Raw genomic sequence first — 27,786 nt, forward strand, 5'->3', positions numbered from 1 at the left:
AACAGCGGCCATTTGTTGTGGACAAAGGACAGCTGGACATATAAAGGGCCCCATTACCTTCAGGAACTTAGGACCTCATTTAACCTAAACCCGGTGCTGTCATCACCCATCTCCTCGAATCATAGAGGTGTAGAGGATGAGACACCCAAGGGTCATCCATCCTGACCCCCTGCAATGCAGGATTTTTTTCCCCATGCCATGTGGGACTCAAACCCGAAACCCTGAGATTCAGAGTCCCAGGCTCTGCCGATTGAGCTACCCATGATGGAGGAGGAAGGCAGGAGTTGGGGTTTCAGTACGCAGGGATGCAATTACGTTTATGTTGCTGTTGTTTAGTTGTTTAGTCGTGTCCGCCTCTTCATGACCCCCTGGACCAGAGCACGCCAGGCCCTCCTGTCTTCCACTGCCTCCCCCAGTTTGGTCAAACTCATGTTTGTAGCTTCCAGAACACTGTCCCACCATCTCGTCCTCCGTTGTCCCCTTCTCCTTGCGCCCTCCATCTTTCCCAACATCAGGGTCTTTTCCAGGGAGTCTTCTCTTCTCATGAGGTGGCCAAAGTCTTGGAGCCTCAGCTTCAGGATCTGTCCTTCCAGTGAGCACTCAGGGCTGATTTCCTTAAGAATGGAGAGGTTGGATCTTCTTGCAGTCCATGGGACTCTCCAGAGTCTCCTCCAGCACCAGAATTCAAAAGCATCCATTCTTCGGCCATCAGCCTTCTTGATGGTCCAGCTCTCACTTCCATACATCACTACTGGGAAGACCATAGCTTTAACAATATGGACCTTTGTTGGTAAGGTGATGTCTCTGCTTTTTAAGATGCTGTCTAGGTTTGTCATTGCTTTTCCCCCAAGAAGCAGGCGTCATTTAATTTCGTGGCTGCTGTCACCATCTGCAGTGATCATGGAGCCCAAGAAAGTAAAATCTCTCACTGCCTCCATTTCTTCCCCTTCTATTTGCCAGGAGGTGATGGGCCCAGTGGCCAGGATCTTCGTTTTTTTGATGTTGAGCTTCAGACCATATTTTGCGCTCTCCTCTTTCACCCTCATTAAGAGGTTCTTTAATTCCTCCTCACTTTCTGCCATCAAGGTTGTGTCATCTGCAGATCTGAGATTACATTTATACAGCCGCCCAAATACCGGGTGCTCTGCAAAGCCACCGGCGATCTTAACATGCCCAGAGGCCCACTTGTCATCCCGTGCCCTTAAACACCTAAGAAACCCTCTCACGGAAAAACTTTGAAACGTCTCTCGAGACAGACGGATGCCAAGAACAAAATAGCTGCATTTCTATAAACAGTCAGTGCCTTCTCATTTAAAAAAACACCTTTGGAACTCCCTACCTATTGATGTCAGCCTTTGCAGTGTTCTTTTTGGCAACCGTTAACATTTTTTTTTGAGAAGCCTGCCCGCATGTTTACAAAGCTGATGAGAGTTTCTGTTTTTAGTCTCTTATTGCAACTTTTTTTTGAAAGTCTTTGATTGTTGCTGCTGATGTTTCAAATTGATGGTTTTATTGTTTCCTTGAGGTTTTCCTTGTTTGCAATCAAGCGGTGTGTAAGTTTTATGATACAAATAAACGGGCCCAAAACTGGAAATCACAGTCGTATCGTTTCCAGCAAACGGATTAGACCAGGGGTCAGCAAACTTTTTCAGCAGGAGGCTGGTACACTGTCCCTCAGACCTTGTGGGGAGCCAGACTTTATTTGGGGGGGGGGAATGAACGAATAGCTATGCCCCACAAATAACCCAGAGATGCATTTTAAATAAAAGCACACATTCTACTCATATAAAAACACGCTGATTACCGGATCTATCTATCTATCTATCTATCTATCTATCTATCTATCTATCTATCTATCTATCTTTTCCTTCCTTCCTTCCTTCCTTCCTTCCTTCCTTCCTTCCTTCCTTCCTTCCTTCCTTCCTTTTCTTTCTCTCCTTCCTTCTTTCCTTTTCTTACCTACCTACCTACCTACCTTCCTTCCCTTTCCCTCCCTCCCTCCCTCCCTCCCTCCCTCCCTCCCTCCCTCCCTCCCTCCCTTCTTTCTTCCTTTCTTCCTTTCCTTTCCTTCTTTCCTTCCTTCCTTCCCTCCCTCCCTCCCTCCTTTCCTTCTTTTCTTTTCTTACTTTCCTTTCTTCCTTCCTTCTTACTTACTTAACCTTCCTACTTTCCTTCCTTCCTTCTTTTTCTTTCTCTCCTTCCTTCCTTCCTTCCTTCCTTCCTTCCTTCCTTCCTTCCTTCCTTCCTTCCTTCCTTCCTCTCTCCTTCCTTCCTTCCTTCTTCACCCACACCCCAAATTCCAGGTGAGTGACTCAGATGGGGCCTAAGGGCTCTAGCCAACGCTAGCTTCTCCTCAGAGTAATCCTACTGAAGCTAATGGCTAGGACTCACTCAGCTCCATCCATATCAATGTCTCCGGAGCCGAATTTAGCTGGATACATTCCTAAAACTGTGAGCCAGCCTGCTTTCCTGCCAGCCTAAACTTTGGAACTTCCTGCCACTGGATATCAGGCAGGCCTCCTCAGAGTCCTCTTTTCGGCACCTGTCAAAAAAACTCACGTTTTTGTTTAGACATGCTTGCCCATCTTATAAATACGTTTAGAAAGTTGCTTTGGGTTTTAATCTGTCGTTCGCCTGCTGCTATTTTAACTTAGAGGAAAGGCTGGTTGTAAATGAGATTGTGTTGCAAACTACCCGGTGATCTTCGCAGGAAGGACTGTGGATAAATTTAATTTCAGCCCATCATTAATAAACATCAACATCATAATCCGACAGGTAAAAGAAGCATGTAAAAAGATTGGGACACAAAGGTATTTTTTGTTCTTGTTTTTATAGAAAATAGGCTTTTTTTAAAAATGTAGAAATAGAACAAGAAGCGACATCTTTTTTAAAAACAACAACACAACAACACCCAGCTTATGAGGCACTCGGTGTGACCATAGTGGTGGATTTAAATTAGAGAGAGATATATAAGTATATATATTTTTAAAGTCTAAAAACTGGTAATTTGTCTGAGTGAGTTCCCGCCCCAAAGTGTGCCTATTGGCTTGATCGCTGTGATGTCACGGAATGTTTGTGGGAAGAGTCAGCGACGGGATGTTAACAAACGGCGCAGCTTCGGGAGTTGGGGCAGGGCCTGAATTTTCAGCACAGAGGAAAAACCTCCCGCAGGATTTTAGGGCAGGGATAGGGTGTCGCCAAGAGGCAAGCAGAGAGCAGAGAACCCCATACTGATCTGAGCTAAGCTGCTAGACCTCAAGAACTGCAGTCCCGGCTTCCCCCTCGCTCTCACAATGTGGAGTAGATCTCCCTCCGCACTATTGGAGGAGAATTCTGCAGAGTGGGGGGTGCCCAAAAGAAGGAGGAGGGAAAACTGGGGCAGATATGCTTAGGTTACATCAGCCGAGATATCTATCTATCTGTCTATATATATATATATAAATAAGGCCGTCGTCGTCTTTTGGTCTTAATAAATATCAGATATATACGGTCTGTACATCGTTAACAGATAATGCCCCAGGCGTGTTGAGAGTCGGATAGATCACAAAGGCAGGTTCAGATGTAGTTTTCCTCGGCTTCATCTGTGTCCAGCGGGTATCGGTTCGGGGCTAAGGGAGAAATCAAAAGAGGAGAGGGCGAGATTCAGGATTTGCACAGAACGGCACCGTCAGCGTGGGTGGCGGATGCAGAAGTCAGGCCTCTCTGCCTGCAAAGAACTTACAATCTGGAGGCATACAGTGGTGCCCCGCAAGACGAACGCCTCGCAAGATGGAAAACCCGCTAGACGAAAGGGTTTTCCGTTTTGAAGGTGCTTCGCAAAACGAATTTCCTATGGGCTTGCTTCGCAAGACGAAAATGTCTTGTGAGTTCCTGCGGGTTTTTCCCCCTTCCCCCCCCTTTTCCGAAGCCGCTAAGCCGCTTAACAGCTGACCCGCTAAGCCGCTTAACAGCTGATCCGCTAAGCCACTAAACAGCTGATCTGCTAAGCCGCTTAACAGCTGATCCGCTAAGCCGCTAAGCCGCTTAACAGCTGATCCGCTAAGCCGCTTAACAGCTGATCCGCTAAGCCGCTTATCAGCTGATCCGCTAAGCCGCTTAACAGCTGATCCGCTAAGCCGCTTAACAGCTGATCCGCTAAGCCACTAAACAGCTGATCCGCTAAGCCGCTTAATAGCTGATCCGCTAAGCCGCTAATAGCGCTAATCCGCTAAGCCGCTAATGGGCTTGCTTCGCAAGACGAAAAAACCACAAGACGAAGAGACTCGCGGAACGGATTCTTTTCGTCTTGCGAGGCACCACTGTATTTCCTTCAACACCCAACAGAATTATGGGATCTGTAGTTTGCCCCTCCCACAGCTACAATTCCCGGATGGGGGGAATTGCTGATGGGGGTCTACTCTAAAGGATAACAGAGCATAAGACAGCTTGGTGGCCAGAAAGAGGCGGAAAAGGCCATCCAACCGCCTTAGGGACTCCGGATCTGTGTAGGTTTACTCCCGAGTTTTTTATTTCCCCAAAGATATCCCACAAACAGGACCGGATTTAGGTCTGATGAGGCCCTCAGCCAGGCATAAGCAAACTCCGGCCCTCCAGATGTTTGGGACTACAGTTCCCATCATCCCTGACCACCGGTCCTGTTACCTTTGAAGGTGACCCGGAAACTACAACTAATCTAAAATGCGGCAGCTAGACTGGTGACTGGGAGCGGCCGCCGAGACCATATAACTGGCTCCCAGTACGTTTCCGAGCACAATTCAAAGTGTTGGTGCTGACCTTTAAAGCCTTAAACAGCCTCGGTCCTATGTCCCTGAAGGAGTGCCTCCACCCCCATCGTTCTGCCCGGACACCGGGGTCCATCTCCCAAGGGCCTTCTGGTGGTTCCCTCACAGCGAGAAGCCAAGTTACAGGGAACCAGGCAGAGGGCGCCCACCCTGTGGAACGTCCTCCCACCAGATGTCAAAGAGAAAAATAACTACCCAACTTTTAGAAGACATCTGAAGGCAGCCCTGTTTAGGGAAGCTTTTAATGTTTAATAGGTTATTGTATTTTAGTGTTTTGTGGGAAGCCGCCCAGAGTGGCTGGGGAAACCCAGCCAGATGGGCCAGGTATAAATAATAAATTATTATTATTATTATTATTATTATTATTATTATTATTATTATTATCCTGCAGGGGAAACCCCTAACTCGCCGAGGTGTGAGACCTGGAGTGGACACGGAGCGGACACGTGTCCGAAGCGGACACGGAGCAATGGATCCAAACTACAAGAAAGAAGATTCCACCTAAATATTAGGAAGAACTTCCTGACAGTAACAGCTGTTTGACAGTGGAATTTGCTGCCAAGGAGTGTGGTGGAGTCTCCTTCTTTGGAGGTCCATATGTCAGGAGTGCTCTGATGGTGTTTCCTGCTTGGCAGGGGGTTGGACTCGATGGCCCTTGTGGTCTCTTCCAACTCGTTGATTCTATGATTCTACCCTAGGCACACTGGGGCTGGAGCCCTGCCAAACAGAGTCTCGGGTCCTGACCTCAGGGGAAAACCCACCTGCGCAGCTTCCATAATGTCGGACGCCGATTGATCTCCCCAGGAAGCAAGTGGCTCTTCGGAGGTGGCAAGTGGAGGGGTACGTGATGTTGTTGTTCCCGCAGATCGCGTGGTCAATGTCGGTGGGGTCCGGGCAAGGGGCAGCCCGGCACATGACACAGTGGGCGCTGGCGGTCTGGTCCACGACACACGTGTGGGTCCCGGGACACACGACAGTGGAGCACGATTCTGCACAAGGGGACACACACACACACATCAGAGAAATAATAATAATGATGATGATTTATTATTTATACACCGCCCATCTGGCTGGGCTTCCCCAGCCACTCTGGGCTGCTTCCAACAAAATATTAAAATACAATAACGCATCAAACGTTAAAAGCTTCCCTAAACAGGGCTGCCTTCTGATGTCTTCTAAAAGTCTAGTAGTTGTTGTTCTCTTGGACATCTGGTGGGAGGGAGTTCCACAGGGCAGGCGCCACCACCGAGAAGGCCATCTGCCTGGTTCCCTGTAATTTGGCTTCTTGCAGGGAGGGAACCACCAGAAGGCCCTCGGAGATGGACCCCGGTGTCCGGGCTGAATGATGGGGGTGGAGACGCTCCTTCAGGGATACAGGGCCATTTAGGGCTTTCAAGGTCAGCACCAACACTTTGAATTGTGCTCGGAAATATACTGGGAGCCAATGTAGGTCTTTCAGGACCGGTGTTATGTGGTCTCGGTGACCACTCTCAGTCACCAGTCTAGCTGCTGCATTCTGGATTAGTTGTAGTTTCCGTTCACCTTCAAAGGTAGCCCCACGTAGAGCGCATTGCAGTAGTCCAAGGATCAAGATCAGCTGGAACTTTGGGCGAGCTTTCGCCGCTTTCTGTCATGAAATTCTACTCAATACAGCAGTACCTTGGTTCTCAAACTTAATCCGTTCCGGAAGTCTGTTCCGAAACCAAAGCGTTCCAAAACCAAGGTGCGTTGCTTTCCCATAGAAAGGAATGCAGAACGGATTAATCCGCCCCAGGCTTTTAAACGAACGCCGCAAACCCGGAAGTGAGTGTTCCGGTTTGAGGACGTTTTTCGGAAGCCGAACATCCGACTTGCCTTCCGATTGAACGCTGGAAGCTCCCACAGCCAACCGTAAGCCGTGCCTCAGTTTTCAAACATTTTCAGATGTCGAACGGTCTCCCAGAACGGATTACATTTGAGAACCAAGGTACGACTGTGTTGGCGCAAGCCACGGTTTGTCTGATAACCTGCCGGACCATTTGCGGTTGGGTTGAACAAACCATAGTTTCTAGAGCGCTTGTGTATTTTGTTAGTCAAACTTTGGAAGATGCCCGTGGTGGGGGTTTGGGGCGGAGAGACCAGCTTACTTTTGCACCGGCCTTGATACATGACTTCCAGGTCGGGTTGTCCTCTGCATTTTGCCGTCAGAAGCTCGCATTCGTCTCGGTAGGTGAAGCCATCGGATCCGCACACCTGAAGTTTCCGGGAGAGGTTGGAGCAATCTGGGGCGCAGCTACAGTGCGGGCGTCCATATTTCATTTTGCAGACTTTTCCCGGACCGCAGTCCACCCCTTCGCAGCTCTCTGAGGAAGGAGGAATCGAGAGATGATGATGATTATTATTATTATTCATCTGAAGCACGGCACAGCACTTAAATTAAAAGCCGCAGAAAGCGGAAGGAAACGGAGAGAAGCAAAACCGTACCCTCCAACATTTCTCCAATGACAATAGGGCGTCCCGTTCCATCATGATAATTTTACTATTTATACCCCACACAACTTACTGGGTTGCCCCAGCCACTCTGGGTAGCTTCCAACATATATAGAAAATGTAACAAAACATTGAACATTTTTAAAAATACCTTCCCTATACAGGATTGATTTCAGGCGGCTCGGGGGTCGGATAACTCCATCCCCTCCAATGTTTCTCCCTTGAAAATAGGGACGTCCTATTCCATCCCCTCCAACGTTTCTCCCATGAAAATAGGGACGTCCTCTTCCATCCCCTCCAACGTTTCTCCCCTGAAAAGAGGGACGTCCTATTCCATCCTCTCCAACGTTTCTCCCGTGAAAATAGGGACATCCTATTCCATCCCCTCCAACGTTTCTCCCCTGAAAATAGGGACGTCCTATTCCATCCCCTCCAAAGTTTCTCCCGTGAAAATAGGGACATCCTAAGGAAAAGTAGGATGTTCCGGGGTCAGAGCAGAAACCGGGACAGCTTCTCTGAATCGGGGACTGTCTGTGGAAAATAGGGACACTTAGAGGGTCTGGTATTTAAGCAGAGGTCAGATGGCCAAGAGCCCGGGATTTTCCCGTTGTGATTCCTGCATTGCATTGGTTTGATGACCCAAGGATTCCCTAAAATTCCACGCTTCTCTTAAAAACGACGCAAGATTGCAGTCCTCATGACACCCCTGGGAGAAGTTGGAGGGTCTGCAAAACTGGGGTTTGCAACGATGTGCCCGAAAACTTGGGTTGTGCAGGAGAGGGGAGTTTTCCCCCAAGACTTTCCACGGAGAGCTTTTTCTCGCACAATAGACGCCCCTGTTCCTTCGCCGGCTTCCGTGACATGAAAACAACAAGTCAGAGAGAGGGAAGGATCTGTCTGGGGGAGGCAGCCGGGATGGGGGGGAGCCCCTTGTGTCTGTGGGGAAGGAGGGAGAGTCTCAGGAGACAGACGGGTGCATTATGTTGGAGGGTCACCCCAGGGCAAAATTAAAAGTCTGGCGGAGATGGGAGAGGGGCGAGACGCACAGTCCCCCCCCCTTTGAGACGTGGGTGGGCTCTCTCTGGCTGTCTGGGAAAATGTCACCCCCCCCCCAAGGCAAGTCTGGAGGTGGGAAAAAGCAGCACCCATTTTCCCGGCAGGGTCGTGCTCCACAAGGAGGTCGCAAAGAACCAAATCTAGGGTTGCCGTATTTCAAACAGTGAAAATCCGGACACAAAAGTTATTGAGATTGGTTTGTTTTTTTCAGGGTGGGGGTTTCCCCCCTCCTGACAGCTCAGAGCAGGATCTTCTTAATCTAAGGGTCACGGGTTCGAGTGCTGCGGCAGGCAAAAGATTCCTGCATATTTCAAACTGTGAAAATCTGCTGGGCTTTTTTGGGCCAATTCCAGGGGGCAGGGAATAGTTTTCGAACTACTGTTGCAGTTCGAAAGCACGTAGTGCAAGTAGATAAATAGGTACCACTCCGGCGGTAAGGTAAACGGTGTTTCCGTGCGCTGCTCTGGTTCACCAGAAGCGGCTTCGTCCTGCTGGCCACATGACCTGGAAGCTGTACGCCGGCTCCCTCGGCCAATAAAGCGAGATGAGCGCCGCAACTCCAGAGTCGGCCACGACTGGACCTAATGGTCAGGGGTCCCTTTACCTTTACCTAAGGAACACTTGAGATTCTTAAAGCCTAAATCTAAAGTTGCCTGATTTATTTCATAGTGGTTATCCAGTCTTTTACTTTAATTTAGTCTTTTATGTTTGTGTGTTTGGATTATCAACGAATTTTGTACCATTTCGTGATTTTTCCTGTTTTAATTTATGCCAGTGAAGGCTAGTTACAAAGTACGAGTAAAGGAAGATCATCAAAAGCGACACTGGGTTGACACGGCTTCCGATATTCCGGATACATATCCAGGAAATTCCGGACGTCGCCCTCCCTAAATCTGCCCCAACTTTTTGTTTGTAGCTCTGAGGGGTTAGAGTAGATGATCCCTAGGGAACCAGTCTACAAAAAGCAGTTTAAGGAAAGTACCGTATTTTTTGCTCTATAAGACTCACTTTTTCCCTTCTAAAAAGTAAGGGGAAATGTGTGTGTGTCTTACGGAGCGAATGCAGGCTGCGCAGCTATCACAGAAGCCAGAACAGCAAGAGGGATTGCTGCTTTCACTGCGCAGTGATCCCTCTTGCTGTTCTGGCTTCTGAGATTCAGAATATTTTTTTTCTTGTTTTCCTCCTCCAAAAACTAGGTGCGTCTTGTGGTCTGGTGCATCTTATAGAGCGACAAATACGGTATTCTCCACCTGCAGCTCCTTGCACCTGGGCAACGTGTTTCAGAACGAGGGGCACGTTCTCTTCTTTGGGGGGGGCCACATACGTAACTCTCCCTAAAACACAACAGCTTGAATGGGTGTGATCTCTGAGCTAGGGAACTGATGGAGAACGTTGCTGTCCCGATATGTCTCCTTGCATTCGTGGTGGCTGCAATCGAGGCTGATAAATTGGAGCGAACGCAGTACTGCGCAAACAGACTTAGGTGGAAACTACGCATAGAGAGAGAGAGACATGAGTGGCGCTGTGGGTTAAACCACAGAGCCTAGGACTTGCCGATCAGAAGGTCGGCAGTTCGAATCCCCGCAATGACGGGGTGAGCTCCCGTTCCTCGGTCCCTGCTCCTGCCAACCTAGCAGTTCAAAAGCACGTCAAAGTGCAAGTAGATAAATAGATACCACTCCGGTGGGAAGGTAAATGGCGTTTCCATGCGCTGCTCTGGTTCACCAGAAGTGGCTTAGTCCTTCTGGCCACATGACCTGGAAGCTGTACGCCGGCTCTCTTGGCCAATAAAGCGAGAGGAATGCCGCAACCCCAGAGTCGGCCACAACTGGACCTAACGGTCAGGGGTCCCTTTACCTTTACTTTATGCATACACACACACACACACACACACACACACCGTGAAGATGCTTTTTTTACAACAACACCACACATTTCAAAAAATATAAATTGAATTGCCATTAGCTTGCCACCGCCACCTAGTGTCAGATTAGTACAATGCGCTTAAAATACACTTAAAAACGACCACTGCAAAACAGATAAAAAGATTAGCAGGATTTTAAGAGCAAATGGATAATACGGAGAGTTATAATATGTGGATTATGAAATAATATGCAGTCGAAGATGGGAAGCCGGGGAGATTTAGAAAAAATCTCAATAGACGGTTATGCAGCTGGCCTTGTCGTAATTTTTCTGTTTCGTAAAACCAAATGAAAATGATTCTAAAAATGAAAATAAAAGACAGTTGAAAGGTTTTATTTGCGGCTGTAGTCTGCCCTCGGCCAAAGAGGGCCACCTGCCTGCCTTTTCCCCCTTTGCTCTGGCGCCACCTACTGCTGGCTCCAAGCTTCCACGGCGCCTTCATAGTGGTGGCCCCTTGCATTTTTTTTTTTATAAAAAAGGCCCTCTACCTTTGCAAGGGTGACAGGTCACGAGCCCCAGGATCCGGAGGAGGCTGATCTTGTTGTCCGGGTGCGAGGCGTTTGACCAGGCCATGTCCGTGCTCCCGTTGGCGCAACACTCCTCCCAGCTCACGCCGGTCCGGACGATCATGGTGCATTTCGCTTCGCGCCCTTGCTGCAGCCAGCAGATACCGCCTGTTTGGGGAAAAGGGGCCGTTAGAACGGAATATCGGCTCTTAAGAGATCGGTTAGCTCGCGGAACTCACCGCCACATGACTGGCCAGCTTACGAGGCTTAGATCAGCACCCTGTCCTCACAGCGGCCGAACGCCCATAAAACAACCTAGGAGTCCAGATAGACTGCTCCTGGGCCTGGAGGTTTCATAAGAACATCGGAAGAGGCTGCTGTTACAGGCCCATCTCTTGGTTTTTTGGGGGGGACGCAGGGGTACGCGTGCCCCCTAAACATTTTGTGAATCTTTGTACTTTGGTCTATTTATTGTATTTGTTTTCCCCCGATTCGAACTACAAAATGGTGGTTTTCTTGAATCAAAATGAGAGTACCTCTAAACATTTTTTAAGAAAAAAAGCACTGACTATTATTATTATTAGAATTTATATACCACCCTATACCCAAGGGTCTCAGGGCGGTTCACAGAATAAAACCAAGATATAAAACCACAAAGTACGCAATGCACAAAGTACCTAATACCTCTTTCTTTTTTCCTTTCTCCTGCGACGAGGCTGCATTTTAATGTTTTCATGTTGTATTTAACCTCGTTTTTTAAGTTGCATTTCAATCAACTTGTTTTTATTATTGGTTGTTAGCCGCCCTGAGCCTGGCCTTGGCTGGGGAGGGCGGGGTATAAATAAAATTTCTTTTTCTTTTTATTAAAATAAAAACCAAAGCTCTATAGCCTCCCCCCTACCCAGAAAAAAACACATTTTTAAAAGGCATAGGAGATCTAGAGCAGAGATAGACTGTGCTAGGCTACAGAAGTTCTACTTTTTGTGGTTTTCCAGCAATCGGCAGGATTCGCCCCTCCGTGCCTGTTATTCCCGGTGGCTAGTTTTCCGTGGAGCTTCCATTCTCAGGAGCACTCTATCACCAAATACCCTAAGTGCTTAGGGTTCCTATTTTGCATGCAGAACATCTCCAATACCTCCAGGCAGGGAATACCACCCCCCCCCCCCCGTGCCTGAAAACCTGGAGAAGACAATACACGACCTAGGCGGATCGGTGCCGCTTCTTGCGGTCCTTTTAAAAACCAGTCTTTTATTTCAAGGCAATGAGGACCGGAAACTTGGTTAGGCGTTTAAGGTTGGAAGAGCTAGCCGGGAAGCGAAATCTAAGCGTATTTCTGCACAGAACAAATAATAATAAGAAGAAGAAGAATTACTGGCTATTTGTAGATATACTTCGACGCTAGCAAAAAAAATATAAACTGATATGATATAAAACATGGGTAGGCAAACTTAATGCCCGGGGGCCGGATCCGGCCCAATCGCCTTCTCAATTCGGCCCGCGGACGGTCCGGGAATCAGCGTGTTTTTACATGAGTGTCCCTTTATTTAAAATGCATCTCTGGGTTATTTGTGGGAACTGCCTGGCATTTTTACATGAGTAGAATGTGTGCTTTTATTTAAAATGGGTTATTTGCGGGGCATAGGAATTCGTTCATTTTTTCCCCAAAATATAGTCCGGCCCCCCACAATATCTGAGGGACAGTGGACCGGCCCCCTGCTGAAAAAGTTTGCTGACTCCTGATATAAAACAATAAATTTCGGGTATGCGACAACAGGATGCAATTCTCGTCTGGGAGTTGTCAAGTGCAGAGCATTAGACTCTGAATCTCAGGGTCTTGCGTTCGAATCCCGACTTGGGCGGACATTGCAGGGGGTGGGTGACCCTGCCGGGACCTCGCCTTCAAAACAAGCTGGTGAGGGCTGACCCCCTCATTCTTGCCCCCCACCCACAACAAGCCTGATCTCTTCCTCACCCCCCCAAAACACCCCCTGGACAGACAAACTGTGCTTTGTTTGGCTCTTGGAGTGAAAGATCAGGCCTGAGCGTGTGAGGTCTGTCTGGGACTTCTGATTTGCCCCCCCCCCCATTGCTCATGGCATCCTCAAACCTAGCCCCCCCTGAAAAAAGTACTACCCAAGACAGCCCGCGGCAAAGCAGCCAGCCAGCTGGCAGCGGATTCAAAAGGCTGTTTGTTCCTTAATCTGGTGAACGAATCGTTCATTTTTTTGGAGAGCAAAGCCCCCGGGGCCATTCCTGTCTGGGGTGCCCCAGACGCTCCCACGTTTCAGGAGGGAGAGGGTGGGGGGGAAGCTTCCCCATCCCACCCCCAAGGCTCCTCGATTCAGGAGAGGTGCCCTTTCTCAGTCTTATAAGAAAAAACTGCTCTTTTTTTCCCCCTTATGGGGTATCCAAGAGCCTGTAGAGAGTCCTTATGTAGGTTCTGTTGCAGGAATTTATATATAGGTTTTTTTGGGGGGGTTGCCCCTCCAGCAGATATCATGCACATGCAGCCCACTACCAAAACCAGCACCATTGCTTTTGTGACTTTTGTGATTTGTCCCCACAAAACACCTCGTCGCAGTTTCTTCCTGTCTATTCAAAGGGCCTCTGCTGCACGATACCAAATGTAAGAATGAGAGGCACAAATACAAGATGGGTGACACCTGGCTTGAAAGCAGTACATGTGAAAAGGATCTAGGAGTCTTGGTTGACCACAAACTTGACATGAGCCAACAGTGTGACGCGGCCCCTAAAAAAGCCAATGCAATTCTGGGCTGCATCAATAGGAGTATAGCATCTAGATCAAGGGAAGTAATAGTGCCACTGTATTCTGCTCTGGTCAGACCTCACCTGGAGTACTGTGTCCAGTTCTGGGCACCACAGTTCAAGAAGGACACTGACAAACTGGAACGTGTCCAGAGGAGGGCAACCAAAATGGTCAAAGGCCTGGAGACGATGCCTTATGAGGAATGGCTAAGGGAGCTGGGCATGTTTAGCCTGGAGAAGAGGTGGTTAAGGGGTGATATGATAGCCATGTTCAAATATATAAAAGGATGTCACATAGAGGAGGGAGAAAGGTTGTTTTCTGCTGCTCCAGAGAAGCGGACACGGAGCAATGGATCCAAACTACAAGAAAGAAGATTCCACCTCAACATGAGGAAGAACTTCCTGACAGTAAGAGCTGTTTGACAGTGGAATTTGCTCCCAAGGAGTGTGGTGGAGTCTCCTTTGGAGGTCTTTAAGCAGAGGCTTGACAACCATATGTCAGGAGTGCTCTGATGGTGTTTCCTGCTTGGCAGGGGGTTGGACTCGATGGCCCTTGGGGTCTCTTCCAACTCGATGATTCTATGATTCTACTGATTAATGTATCTCTGTACTGGCTCAGTGGGAAAACTTCAGAAATTCATCTAGACAGGTGAGCTCAGCTCCTCAGCAGCCCCTCTGCCTGAGTGATAATCCCTGGCCTCCTGATACCTGAGTGCCAGACAGGTAGCCATGCCAGAAATAACAAACCCAGATGAAGACAAAAGGGTGTGAGTAACTTGGCTGGGAAACAGGGAAATGTAAATATCTTTTTTGTTACACTTGATGGGTGTTTGGTGGAGGGCAAGGGGAACCATGGGGCAGGGTCCAGGATGCTCAGATTACGGCCACCAGACCTCCCCTTTCATGATGTATGAGTGATGTAGTTTTTTTGGGGGGTGTAACATGGGAATTAGCAGCTAATAAAAGTTGGGGTTCTCTTTTGTTCGGGGCTTCCATCTTGTTCGACCTGGTGGCAGGTGGGAGTCCTGTCGCGACCGTCTTCAATAAAGACCAAGCCAACTGGCTGCTGTTTTGCTCTGGTATTCCTGGCTGGTGTCCTTGTTTTTTGTCCAAGGGAGCCCTCAGATTTCTCCGTTAACAGTTCCCTATCAGTAGGAGAAAATAGCAGGCCAATGTTATAAGAAAAAACTGCTCCTTTTCCCCTTATGGGGTATCCAAGAGCCCATATAGAGTCCTTAAGTAGGTTCTCCATCGGTCAGAGAAAATAACAAGGCCAACGAGAAAATATTGAGAAGCAAAGCAGCTAGTAAGCCTGATCTTTCTTAATCTATTGCAACAGGGTCCTCTGCTCAACCCACGCAGGGAGGGAGGGAGGAGAGGAACCCCCAACATTGGTGTGCAAGCTCCTATATAGACGTTTGAAATTGCCTCCCCTGTAGCTCAAGGAAAAGGTAAAGGGACCCCTGACCATTAGGTCCAGTCGTGGCCGACTCTGGGGTTGCGGTGCTCATCTCGCTTTATTGGCCGAGGGAGCTGGCGTACAGCTTCTGGGTCATGTGGCCAGCAGGACTAAGCCGCTTCTGACGAACCAGAGCAGCGCACGGAAACGCCGTTTACCTTCCCGCCAGAGCGGTACCTATTTATCTACTTGCACTTTGAGGTGTTTTCAAACTGCTAGGTTAGCAGGAGCAGGGACCGAGCAACGGGAGCTCACCCCGTCATTGCGGGGATTCGAACCGCCGACCTTCTGATCGGCAAGGCTCTGTGGTGTAACCCACAGTGCCACCCACTCAAGACCACCCCCCAAACATCATACATACATCACAGAAAGAGGTGGTCCCCAGCAGAAATTGGAGCGTGTTGCTTCTCTCCTGTCTGCCAGGAGACCTGATCATGCCTTATCAATTACCTTTTCTGGGTCGCCTAACCATTCCTTGGAGATAACACTTTGTTCCTGAATCTCTTAGGCATGTTGATAACTTTGCTCAGCTTAACAGATAATTTGCCAGGCTGTATTTGCAAAGGGAGGTGTAAGCCCCTACAGTCCAAAGACCATTGGAAAGCTTCCCCCATTTCCTTCCTCCTTGCAGAGAAATATTTGAGGTCAATTTGGGAGAGTCAAAACGGCTTCAGGATTCCTCTCCTGTACTATTGCAGAACATGGTTTGTGTACTTATGTATGTGTTTGCCTTGTACGTTTATGAACATTTATTTTATATATATAAGACCTTGTTGTTGTTTAGTCGTTTAGTCGTGTCTGCCTCTTCATGACCCCCTGGACCAGAGCACGCCAGGCCCTCCTGTCTTCCACTGCCTCCCACAGTTTAGTCAACCTTCAAGAACACTGTCCCACCATCTCGTCCTCTGCCGTCCCCTTCTCCTTGCGGCCTCCATCTTCCCCAACACCAGGGTCTTTTCCAGGGAGTCTTCTCTTCTCCTGAGGTGGCCAAAGTCTTGAAGTCTCAGCTTCAGGATCTGTCCTTCCAGTGAGCACTCAGGGCTGATTTCCTTCCGAATGGAGAGGTTGGATCTTCTTGCAGTCCATGGGACTCTCAAGAGTCTCCTCCAGCACCAAAATTCAAAAGCATCCATTCTTCGGCGATCAGTCTTCTTTATGGTCCAGCTCTCACTTCCATACATCACTACTGGGAAAACCAGAGCTTTGACTATACGGACCTTTGTTGGCAAGGTGATGTCTCTACTTTTTAAGATAAAAGACCTTAGAATTCCTATAACAATCAGCAGCAAGGCCACCTTCCCGAACCTTTTTAATTGGAGAGCTGCTTAATTTTGAAGCCGCCGGTCCTCATTGTTCTGCAGATGTCAGAACACGCCTGGCTGGGTCTGGCAACCTGCCAGGGTCTCGGCAGATTCACAAAATCAAAGATTTGGGGCTTTTACACCCAAAGGTCATCCAACCCAACCCTCTGCAACAACGCGGCCTCCTCCAAGTGTCCCGGTTTTCCCGGGACAGTCCCGGAATTACAGACAGGGTTGAGCTAGCTAGATTACCCCCCTGGGGCACATTCCAACTCTACAACTCTGTCGTTTTATGATGCCTTTAAATCTCAAGCAACTGCAGGGCTGTGCCATGGAGAAAAGCAGCAAGCTTGTTTCCTCCTGCTCTGGACGGCAGGACTCGAACCCGTGGCTCCAAATTACGAGGAGGGAGCTTCTGACTCAACGTCCACATTGCTTTCTGACAGCAAGAGCTGTTTGATGGTGAAATGGGCTCCCTTGGGAGGTGGTGGTGGAAGGTTTTTTTGCAGAAATAATAATAATAATAATTATTATTATTATTATTATCACCTGCCCATCTGACTGGGTTGCCGTCCGCCACGGAGAGGGGTTTCTTAGGTGTTTAAGGCCACGGGATGAAAAGTGAGCCTCTGGGCATGTTAAGATAGCCGGTGGCTTTGCAGAGCACCCAGTATTTGGGCAGCTGTAGAACCGCAATCGCTTCCCTGCGCCTAACCCCCCCCCCAAAAAAACCTGCCTTCCCCCTCTGCTCAGTCGACAGAGCCTGACACTCTTAATCTCACGGTTGCGGGTTCGAGTCCAACACTGGGCACAAAAAAATTCCTGCATTGCAAGGATCCAACCCTTTTGATTCTACGATTCTGCGATAGGATTTGACCCGCATCAAATGAGGCTGTATTTTCATATTTTAATGTTTCAATATTTTAATGTTGTATTTTAATCTTGTTTGTAAGTTGTATTCATTCAACTTGTTTTTATTATTGCTTGTTAGCTGCCCTGAGCCCGGCCTTGGCTGGGGAGGGCGGGGTATAAATAAATAAAAATTATTATTATTATTATTATTATTATTATTATTATTATTATTATCTGCATTGGGGACTTCTATTTCCCCAGTTCTAGCTCCCTTTAATTCAGGAAAGGGGCAATAGCAGAATGTGCTAGCAATTCAACCGAATGACAAAGGGCCTTCTCGGTGGTGGCGCCCGCCCTGTGGAATGCCCTCCCACCAGATGTCAAAGAGAAAAAGAACTACCAGACTTTTAGAAGACATCTGAAGGCAGCCCTGTTTAGGGAAGCTTTTAATGTTTAATAGGTTATTGTGTTTTAGGGTTCTGTTGGAAGCCGCCCAGAGTGGCTGGGGAAACCCAGCCAGATTTGCGGGGTATAAACAATATATTATTATTATTATTATTATTATTATTATTATTATTATTATTATTATTATAGCAAGGATAGGAAGCCCTCTCTTGGCCGCAGGAAACTCTCAACCCCAAAGAGAGCTTTGAAACTCTAGACGTTTTGCTGAGGGTGGAGGGAATAAAATAAAATTAGGTATTTGGCCTGCAGGTCTGTCTGTCTGCCTGTCTGACAGGCTTCCCATCAAAGAGGGACGTCTTGTGCAATTTCACCCGAAGAAGAGAAGTAAAGCCCTGTTGAAAGATTAATTTCCCCACTTCAAAGGAAGCGTCTCCTTTTTCAAAAACCCCACCTGGTTCGGGAGCTCGGATTCCAGTCTCGCCGTGCACGGGTCACCCCCTCCCCAAACACCAAGGGAGGCATGTTTTTGCGTAAAACATCCCATAATTTGCAAACGGGGAAATCGGGGCGCAGATTCAGAACCCTCCGGTCCATCGTCGGCAACCCCAAATTCCAAGTCTATATCCTCCCAGGACTTTGGGCTCCTTCGTTTAATTAATTTATTCAATTTGCAAATCTCAGGGCGGTTTTTTGCGACAGCAAAAATACAGGAGGCTCCTAATCTCAGGTTTGTGGCTTCGAGCCCAACATTGGGCAAAAGATTTCTGCATTGCAGAGGGTCGGGCTGAATGACCTTTGGGTTCCCTTGCAACTCTCTATGAAAATACGGCTTTTCAAACAGCGGCAGCGGGGTACTGTTGTTGCCTACTACTTTTGTTGGCTAGTACGTTGCGTATCTTTGTGTTTTTATATCGTTATCCGCCTTGCGGTCCTCGGATGAAGGGCAGTGTAGAAATTTAATATATACATAATTTTTTTAAAAAATAAAATATTTTACCCCCCTCCGCAATGCAGGAATCACAGCCCAAGCATTCCTGCCCCCCCCCCAAGGAGCCCCCCAAAACCCGCTTTTGCATTACATTTCTGCAACTCTTGAATGCAACAAAAACAAAAAACGTTTGCTTTGCCAACTCTACAACACATCCATTTTGGTAAGAGGCGGCCAGAACCGTACGCAGTGTTCCAAGTGCGGTCGCAGAATCACAGAGTTGGAGTCATCTAGTCCTCCCATGCAACGCTGCAATATACAGCTGTGTCGTGCATGGAATTCGAACCCGCAATCTTGGCATTATCACACCATAGATTTTGCCGTCAATTATCTCGACGGAGAAAATTCACGCCAAAGGCACCACAAACGCGGCTATTTTCCTGGACCGTCTTTGTCAAGGGTTCAGATCTGTCTGGCGTGTAAAATTATAATAATAATAATAATAATAGATAGACGCTTTAATGCTCATGCGCAGAAACCCACGCGCATGATCACTAAGGCACTATGGCACACCGTCAAAGATAGCTGAGGGCTACGCATTTGCAGCACAAATGTGTGCAAACCCTAACGGTCTCTTCCGATTCTATTGCTCCTTTTCCAAACTCCCCAGCTGTATCGCTTTAGATAAAACCTTCGGAACTCCCTGCCACTTGCGACCAGGCAGGCGCATTCGCCACACTCTTTCTGCCGCCCACTGAACAAATTTTCTGTTTAGAAGAGCCGACCCAGATGTTTAGAAAGTCACTGCAAGTTTCATTCAGTTTTTAGTCTATTTCAGCTTTTCGAAAGTCTTAAATCACTGCCATTTGTTTTTCTTATTGATAATTTATTAATATATATTTTTTTACAATCAAGAACCCGGGGGGGGGGGCGGCATCATTAAAAACCACCCTTTAATTCCTAACCCCCTCTTGCTTTTAAAACAATTTTAAATGGATGGAGGGCATATTTTATCCTCTCCTTTTCAAACCCTCTTAACAGTAACCATACCAGAACTAAAATAAGTTTAACTCCCCCCCCCCAACTAAAAACATATCCCTTGACTTATCAACTTACAAATTATCACAGTCTCCTTTTGCAATCCCCTAAAAGCTGGTAACTGATTAATTTTATGTGTTTTTGATATTGTAATTTTAGGGAAGCTTTTAATGTTTGATGCATTACTGTATTTTAATATTTTTCTGGAAGCCGACCAGAGTGGATGGGGAAGCCCAGCCAGATGGGCAAGGTATAAATTATTATTATTATTATTATTATTATTATTATTATTATTATTATTATTAAATAGCGCAGTATTATACTACTTCTACCACTACTACTAATAATAATAATTCGGCCCACCCACATCCATTCTAGGGAGTCAGAATTGGGTTGGGACTGACTCCCGAAAGTTTTAAAACTAGTTCAGGGATCCTGTTTGAATCCCGCACTCTGCACACGCTCAGACGCCTTCTTTCCCATCCCATCCGACGTTCTAAGCACCGGGGGTCTTGGGGAACACCCGCGTTCCCTTGTCCCCGGGGAGGCCTGGGAAACCACTCCACCTCGGAGTTTCCTTGGGCTCCTAAAACCTGGAACCTGGAAGGAAAAGGAGGTTGGGGGTGTTGCTTAAAACCCGGCACCCCATTTCCCCAAAAATGCGCTTACCTGAGAGGGAGCCCCCGCCGGCAGCGCAGAGCGCGCTCAGCAGCAGAAGGCAGAATTTCATGGCGAGGCGCAGAAATCCACAGGGGGAAAGGAAAATTAGGAACCTCCAGGACCAGGAAAGTTCAGATTCTTGTCTCTCCCAACAGGAGCGAAGTCTCAGCAAAGGGCAGGCACCTAGCTTGGGAATAATCCGGGGTCCTCTTTGGCACTGCCTTCCCGGGAGGGTGTTTCTCCCCCTTTTAAAAGCACCCCCCTGCCGTCTCCTCTCCCCGCGTCTCTCTCTCTCTCTCTGTGAAGTGTGTGAGGGTGTCTGTAACAGTCTGAATCATAGCTCCACGGGAGGCGGTGTCGAGGGCAGCCAGTAACGTGTCTGGGGAGTGTATTGCGCCCCAGGCCAGCCTGAATGCGGCCAAATCCGGATCGTTAAGAGAAGCATCAATAACGCGCCCTCCCGGGTCGTGGCGCACGCCTGTGCGCTCTCGTTGCGCGCTATGGGAGCGAGAGGCGACGCAGCTGGCGACGCGCGGCGCTCCTCTTTCCCTCTCCCTTCTAAACTTCTGGATTGGGAAGATTAGCATCCTTCACCCCCACCACCCACCTCCTCAGTCCCAAATTTTTCCTTCCTGGAAATGCTTCTCCAAACTCGTCGTCCCCCGCGCGCCGCAGAGAATCCTCTCTCTTTCTGTTCCCCTCTCCCTTTCCAAACGTCTCATGTCTGGGGTTTTGGGAACGCACCAGAAAACCGCAGCCTCCCAATTGTTTCTGAAACCTTTCCAGCGTGGCGACTCGTGGTGGTTTTGCAATCCGGAAGCTTGGACGGAGTTGGAGTCATGGTTCCAAATCGCCTTCCACCAACCCAGCTACTTCCAGAGACTTCCAGGAACTGTAGTTTCCTGATGATGGGAGTTGTAGCTCCGCACGTGGGGCGAACCACCGCAGTCCGCTTTGTGCTTTAAATGGAACGGTGTACGCACAGGCTCCGTTTAGGGCAGCCATGTCCAAAGTCCGTTTCGCGGGCCCGCTAGTCAATTTATTTTGGCCCCTGCAGTCATATGTGTCTTGGGGTAAAATCCTAAAAAAGCTCAGCAACTTTGGGGTAAAATCCTTTACAAAAAGCTCAGCAAGTTTGGTAGGCCCTCATGCATGTTCACTTCATCAAATCTGGCCCTGGTTTAGGGAATCTGTGGCATTGGATAATTTGCAAACTGACCCCTTCCCCAAATGTTGTTGTTGTTGTTGTTTAGTCGTGACGCCCTGGACCAGAGCACACCAGGCCCTCCTGTCTTCCACTGCCTCCCGCAGTTTGGTCAAACTCATGCTGGTAGCTTCGAGAACACTGTCCCACCATCTCGTCCTCCGTCGTCCCCTTCTCCTTGTGCTCTCCATCTTTCCCAACATCAGGGTCTTTTCCAGGGAGTCTTCTCTTCTCATGAGGTGGCCAAAGTCTTGGAGCCTCAACTTCACGAAAATGTACTTTCCCCCAAATGTACTTTGCCCCTTAGGAATAGGGTGGCTTTGGTCCCTGATTTTGCCTTGACACAAATATCCAGTCTCCCCCCTGTCTATTTGCATGCTTAAAGGTAAAGGTACCTTTGACTGTTAGGTCCAGTCGTGGCCGACTCTGGGGTTGCGGCGCTCACCTCACTTTATTGGCCAAGGGAGCCGGTGTACAGCTTCCGGGTCATGTGGCCAGCAGGACTAAGCCGCTTCTGGCAAACCAGAGCAGCGCACGGAAATGCCGTTTACATTCCCGCCGGAGTGGTACCTATTTATGTATTTGCACTTTGATGTGCTTTCGAACTGCTAGGTTGGCAGGAGCAGGGACCGAGCTACGGGAGCTCACCCTGTCATTGCGGGGATTCGTACCGCCGACCTTCTGATCGGCAAGTCCTAGGCTCTGTGGTTTAACCCACAGAGCCACCTGTGTTCCTTCATTTGCATGCTTAGACGCCAAATAAAGGGCAAAAAAAAGTGGGGACCGAAATAGGATGGGTCAGAGTTCTCTGCAGTGGGGCTGCAACATCAGCATATTCAGCTAGACTCAGATCCAGATCATAGAAGCATAGAATTGTAGAATTGGAAGGGACCCTCATGCGAGTCCGTTCCACTGCCGAACAGCTCTGTCAGCAAGTTCTTCCTGCTGTTTAGTCGGAAGCAACTTTCCTGCAACTTGAAGCCATGGGTTCGAGTCCTACCCTCCAGGCCATGTTTCCGCAGAGACCCGCCTGCCCGCCCTGTGCCACATTTAGCAGCTATCTTCCTATGCCCTGCTTCCCGTTCTGCCACCGACAGAGAGATATGGCTGGCACTGGTTGGCGTGAGAACAGGGACTTTTCAGCGATGGCCCCATCCTAATTGTGAAACTCCCCAAAGGAGGATTTGATTGGTCCCTGCTCTGTGCCAGCATTCAAGTGAAGACATTTCTGCCCTGCAAACCTGTTTGTGCCTTTCAAACCTTGCTTATTTGTGAACTTGCATTTCCATCAGGTCAACTGATTGCATTTATAGTCCTCCTTCCTCCCCCTCTCAAGGAGCTCCAGATGTCTTGCATAGTTCCCTCCCTCCGCATTTAATCCCACAACCCTACAAGGCGGGTCAGACTGAGGGGCAGGGATTGGGCCCCCAAAGCTGCACCCAGTGAGCTTCACGGCCGCTGAGTGGGGATTCGAACTCTGGCCTCTCACAGGTCCACTGCCATACATCACACAAGCTCTTTTACTAACTCGCTCTACGTGGGACTGCCCTTGAGACTGACCCAGAAACTCCAGCGGGTGCAGAATGCCGCGGCGAGACTCCTTACGGGGTCTTCGCTGCGAGATCACATTCATCCGGTACTATACCACCTGCACTGGCTCCCGGTGGAGTACAGGATCAGGTTTAAGGTGCTGGTTTTAACCTTCAAAGCCCTATACGGCCAAGGACCCTCGTACCGACGGGACCGCCTCCCCTGGTATGTCCCACGGAGGACCTTACGGTCTTCAAACAAAAACATCCTGAAGGTCCCAGGCCACAGAGAGGTTAGGCTGGCCTCAACCAGAGCCAGGGCTTTTTTGGCCGTGGCTCCGATCTGGTGGAACGCTCTGTCACAAGAGACCAGAGCCCTGCGGGACTTGACATCTTTCTGCAGGGCCTGCAAGACAGAGCTGTTCCACCAGACCTTTGGCCAGGGCACAGCCTGACTCCCTCTCCCCTTTCATAAAAACTTGCATGAAAGTGACCTCCCAATTTTTCTCACAGGCCCATATAAGTTCAGCACAAACAGTTGGGCCTGGTGAGCATTTAAGGTCCCTAACCCTAATCTGCGGGTTGCCATCTGATTGGATTTTATTCTGATCCTGATCTGATTTGAGGATATATTTTAATTGATTGTCTGATTTTATGTTAATGTGTTATACATTTGATGTTAGCTGCTCTGAGCCCGGCTTTGGCTGGGGAGGGCGGGATATAAATAACATTTATTATTATATTATTATTATTGCCTTTTTAGCGGTTGTGCAAATTTCAGGCTGAGCTGCTTTAGAGCAGTTGACCAAACTTGCAGGCTTCGCACGGGTTGTATGGTTGTAGAAGTTGTTGTTGTTTTGGAAACACGTCGTGCAGTTGCTTCTTGTTTCGTTGCAGAACTGGATCAGGCCAAAGGGAGCCCAGAACCCTGGCCAAATATCCCTAAGAACCTTGGAGTGCAGATAGACTGCAACTGTACCTGGAGGTTCCATAAGAGCAAGGGGAAAACCCCCGGCTTGCCGGATCAGGCCTAAGCATTCCCACCCCGTCTAGCATCCTCATCTCAGGGTGTCCCTTACGAGAAACCCGCAGGCAGGATCCGAGCGCAAGAACCCGCAAAACCAAGGCCAACGGGTGCATTCTTCCTAACCCTCTGCATTAGGTCATTTCCACATCCCGGTTTCCCAAGAAAGCTTCGGTGCCAGATGTTTCGAAAGCAGCCAAGCCTTTTGGAGACGGAGGGAGGGGATTTGCAGATGCAATAAAAGATAGCTTGCCTTTGCCGCGTGAGTGTGTGTGTCTCATCAAATCCTCGAGTTCAGACCAAACTCTGGGAGGGCGGTTTTGTTATGTCTGCCTGCAGGCGGGAGTTTCCAGCGAAATGCAGGAGATAAAATGCAAAATTCCACACCCTACCAAAAAACACAGCAGCAGCAGCAGCAGAGAGAGAAAAACCGCAGCCGATTAAATTTCTGCTATGGCTAAGTTGAACCGAAATCCCTCCTGACCCAGTTTTGAAAACAAGGCCCATTCCCTCCCGATTTTGACGAATCTTTCAAGGGAGCAGACTGGGTGCTGACTCTGCAGGAAGAGTAAGAGTCTGTTAGCGTATAGTGTTGTTGTTTTCTGAAGCTGAGTAGTTGAGACTCCAAGACATCACCTTGCCAACAAAGCTCCGTATAGTTAAAGCCATGGTTTTCCCAGTACAGTGGTAGCTCGGGTTAAGTACTTAATTCGTTCTGGAGGTCCGTTATTAACCTGAAACTGTACTTAACCTGAAGCACCACTTTAGCTAATGGGGCCTCCCGCTGCCACTGAAGCATGATTTCTGTTCTCATCCTGAAGCAAAGTTCTTCACCTGAAGCACTATTTCTGGGTTAGCGGAGTCTGTAACCTGAAACGTATGTAACCCGAGGTACCATTGTAGTGATGTATGGAAGCGAGAGCGGGACCATAAAGAAGGCTGATGGCCGAAGAATGGATGCTTTTGAATTCTGGTGCTGGAGGAGACTCTTGAGAGTCCCATGGACTGCAAGAAGATCCAACCTCTCCATTCGGAAGGAAATCAGCCCCTGAGTGCTCACTGGAAGGACAGATCCTGAAGCTGAGGCTCCAAGACTTTGGCCACCTCAGGAGAAGAGAAGACTCCCTGGAAAAGACCCTGATGTTGGGAAAGATGGAGGGCGCAAGGAGAAGAGGACGACAGAGGATGAGATGGTGGGACAGTGTTCTCGAAGAGACCAGCATGAGTTTGACCAAATTGCGGGAGGCAGTGGAAGACAGGAGGGCCTGGCATGCTCTGGTCCAGGGGGTCACGAAGAGGCGGACACGACTAAACAACAACAACAACAGCAGCAGCAAAAGGGAGTCAGTAGTGGGAATGGCGAGGCAAAAGACCCTGGGCCCAAGCACACATGCATATTGTTTAAAGGCGCAATGCCCTTCTTTCGCACCCTGTGAAACATAAATGGTTTTTAAAAACTGGGCAACGGCGCACCATCTGCCCGTGACTCCTGAGCTTCCCCCAATCTCCTTCCCGCTTTGTTTTGACTGATCAGGGGAGTCTTGGGAGTCTCAGGGTTTCCCAGTTTTTAAAAAAACTCTGCACATTTATTTTTCACAGGGTGCGGAAGAAGGGCTTTGCGCCTTGTCTGGCAGAGAAACCGTGCGCCTTGCGCCGCTCCTGGACAACGGCCGCCCGCCCGCGACTCCCAAGTCTCCCCGATCAGTCAAAACAAAGGGGGGAGGAGATCTGTACCGCCGGACCTCCCCTGTTCCACTGTGGCGGCGGCAACGAACAGCTCCTGAAGCCAGCCAGAGCCAACTGCGCTACCAGACTGGCTCAGGCTCCCGCTGCCACATTTCCCGGGGACAGATTTGCAAATCTGGGGACATTCCGGGGACTGAATTTGTCCGGGGACGGTTTTGCAAATCCGGGGACTGTCCCTGGAAACCGGGGACGTCTGGTAACTCTACCTTAGCGGATCAGTTTGCGCAGGTACACAAAGAAGCGTGCTGCAGAATTTGAGACAGGATCCAGCAATGGAGGGAGGAACTGGGGAATTCCCTCCCACAAGATGATGATGATAATAATAATAATAATTTATTATTTATACCCCGCCCATCTGGCTGGGCTTCCCCAGCCACTCTGGGCGGCTTCCAAAAAAAATATTAAAATACTGTAATACATCAAACATTAAAAGCTTCCCTAAACAGGGCTGCCTTAATATGTCTTCTAAAAGTCTGGTAGTTGTTGTTCTCTTGGACATCTGGTGGGAGGGCGTTCCACAGGGAAGGTGCCACCACCGGGAAGGCCCTCTGCCTGGTTCCCTGCAACCTCGCTTCTCGCAGGGAGGGAACCGCCAGAAGGCCCTCGGCACTGGACCTCAGAACGATGGGGGTGGAGACGCTCCTTCAGATATACTAGACCGAGGCTGTTTAGGATGCCTGCCAATTTGGGTGGCCTGCTGCCAACACCTTCAGGGCTATGACCTAGATCTCCTGATAGCTCTCAAAGCCCTTTGTCTTTCCAGACATATTGGAAGCCAAGCGCTAAATCTGTGCCAAATGGAGCCTCCAGGGCTCAGGGGCAGTCTACCTTGAAAACGCAGGCAGGTACACTGAGAGGCAGCAGAAGGAAGCAGGTCATTTTGAAAGCTTCCCACGAGGCCATCTGGCAGACAGGCCAGCCAGCCGGACTAGACTTTTGTGATCCAGGCAGGCTTTCTGTTCATCCTTAGGAGATTTGACGTCCCTTAAAATCCCCTAAAGTCCTAGCATCAAGAGATTGAAAACCCAGACCGAGAGAGAGAGAGAGAGAGTGGACAGGCAGAATTTTGCAGGCTATAAAAGGAGAAAAGCAGAGCGTCGCATTCCAAGAGGGCTTGCGTAGGTTTTTCCTTTTCCAAAAAAATGACGCAGTTTCGCCGTCGCCGGGCGCGTCGAGTGGCGGCTTTCTCTCGGCTCGGGGATAAACAAAGACGCTCATTGGATTAAGTCTGGGGCTCCCAAGCAATGGTTCTGTAAATTTAATTCCCCCCTCTCTGTTTCTAATTCTCCCCCTCTGCTCTCCCCTTTGCCCCATCAGTAATAATAATAATAATAATAATAATAATAATAATAATAATAATAATATTTATACCCCGCCCATGTGGCTGGGTTTCCCCAGCCACTAGGGGCGGCTCCCAACAGAATATTAAAATACAATAATTAATCAAATATTAAAAACTTCCCTAAACAGGGCTGCCTAAAGATGTCTTCTAAAAGTCAGGTAGTTGTTTATTTCCTTGACATCTGAAAGGAGGGCGCCACCACCAAGAAGGCCCTCCGTCTGGTTCCCTCTAACCTCACTTCTCGCAGGGAGGGAACCGCCAAAAGGCCCTCAGAGCTGGACCTCAGTGTCCGGGCTGAACGATGGGGGTGGAGACGCTCCTTCAGGTATACTGGACTGAGGCTGTTTAAGGCTTTAAAGGTCAGCACCAACACTTTGAATTGTGCTCGGAAACGTCCTGGGAGCCAGTGTAGGTCTTTCAGAACCGGTGTTATGTGGTCTCGGCAGCCGCTCCCAGTCACCAGTCTAGCTGCTGCATTCTGGATTAGTTGTAGTTTCCGAGTCACCTTCAAAGGTAGCCCCACGGAGAGCGCATTGCAGTAGTCCAAGCGAGAGATAACCAGAGCATGCACCACTCTGGCGAGACAGTCTGCGGGCAGGGAGGGTCTCACCCTGCGTACCAGGTGGAGACCAAGACTGGATCCAACAGTCAAGGAGGCGGTTTCTACAAGTGAGGAGGAAGTGGCTCTCGTCCCCCTGGGAAGGGAGACCGTCTAGGAGAAGGAAAACTCTGACCTTCTTAGGGTTCCCATATTTCAAGAAGTAAAAACCCGGACAAAAAAAGCTTTTTTTGAGCTT

General features: G+C 48.9%; 2 protein-coding genes across 3 annotated transcripts in view; both read right to left on the reverse strand.

Annotated features, from left to right (window-relative positions):
• Positions 1 to 27,786, reverse strand: part of LOC309360890 (serine protease 57-like) — a 60,488-nt gene that overhangs the window by 20,072 nt on the left and 12,630 nt on the right. The window lies entirely within an intron of this gene.
• Positions 2,896 to 20,717, reverse strand: FSTL3 (follistatin like 3). 2 transcript variants are annotated; one of them, XM_081895859.1, is made up of 5 exons: positions 20,154 to 20,670; positions 10,718 to 10,903; positions 6,908 to 7,123; positions 5,543 to 5,770; positions 2,896 to 3,608 (listed from the first exon to the last, which is right to left on the reverse strand). In XM_081895859.1, exons 1-5 carry the CDS (start codon positions 20,212 to 20,214, stop codon positions 3,556 to 3,558), a joined length of 744 nt encoding a protein of 247 aa, XP_081751985.1. In that variant the 5' UTR covers positions 20,215 to 20,670; the 3' UTR covers positions 2,896 to 3,555. The 2 variants fall into 2 exon arrangements, with proteins under 2 accessions (XP_081751985.1, XP_081751984.1); XM_081895858.1 differs by lacking the exon at positions 2,896 to 3,608 and adding an exon at positions 5,136 to 5,203 and having other exon boundaries at positions 5,475 to 5,770; positions 20,154 to 20,717.

Source organism: Podarcis melisellensis (assembly GCF_964234715.1).
Source record: "Podarcis melisellensis genome assembly, chromosome: 18".
NCBI lineage: Eukaryota > Metazoa > Chordata > Lepidosauria > Squamata > Lacertidae > Podarcis > Podarcis melisellensis.

Coding starts and splice junctions, on each gene's coding strand:
- FSTL3 (XM_081895858.1), bottom strand. CDS start 20,214: ATGAAATTCTGCCTTCTGCTGCTGAGCGCGCTCTGCGCTGCCGGCGGG. Junction 5,771..6,907: donor GTATCAAGGCCGGTGCAAAA/GTAAGCTGGTCT, acceptor CCCCTTGTGCAG/AATCGTGCTCCACTGTCGTG. Junction 5,204..5,474: donor CCAGCCCCAGTGTGCCTAGG/GTAGAATCATAG, acceptor TGTCCACTCCAG/GTCTCACACCTCGGCGAGTT.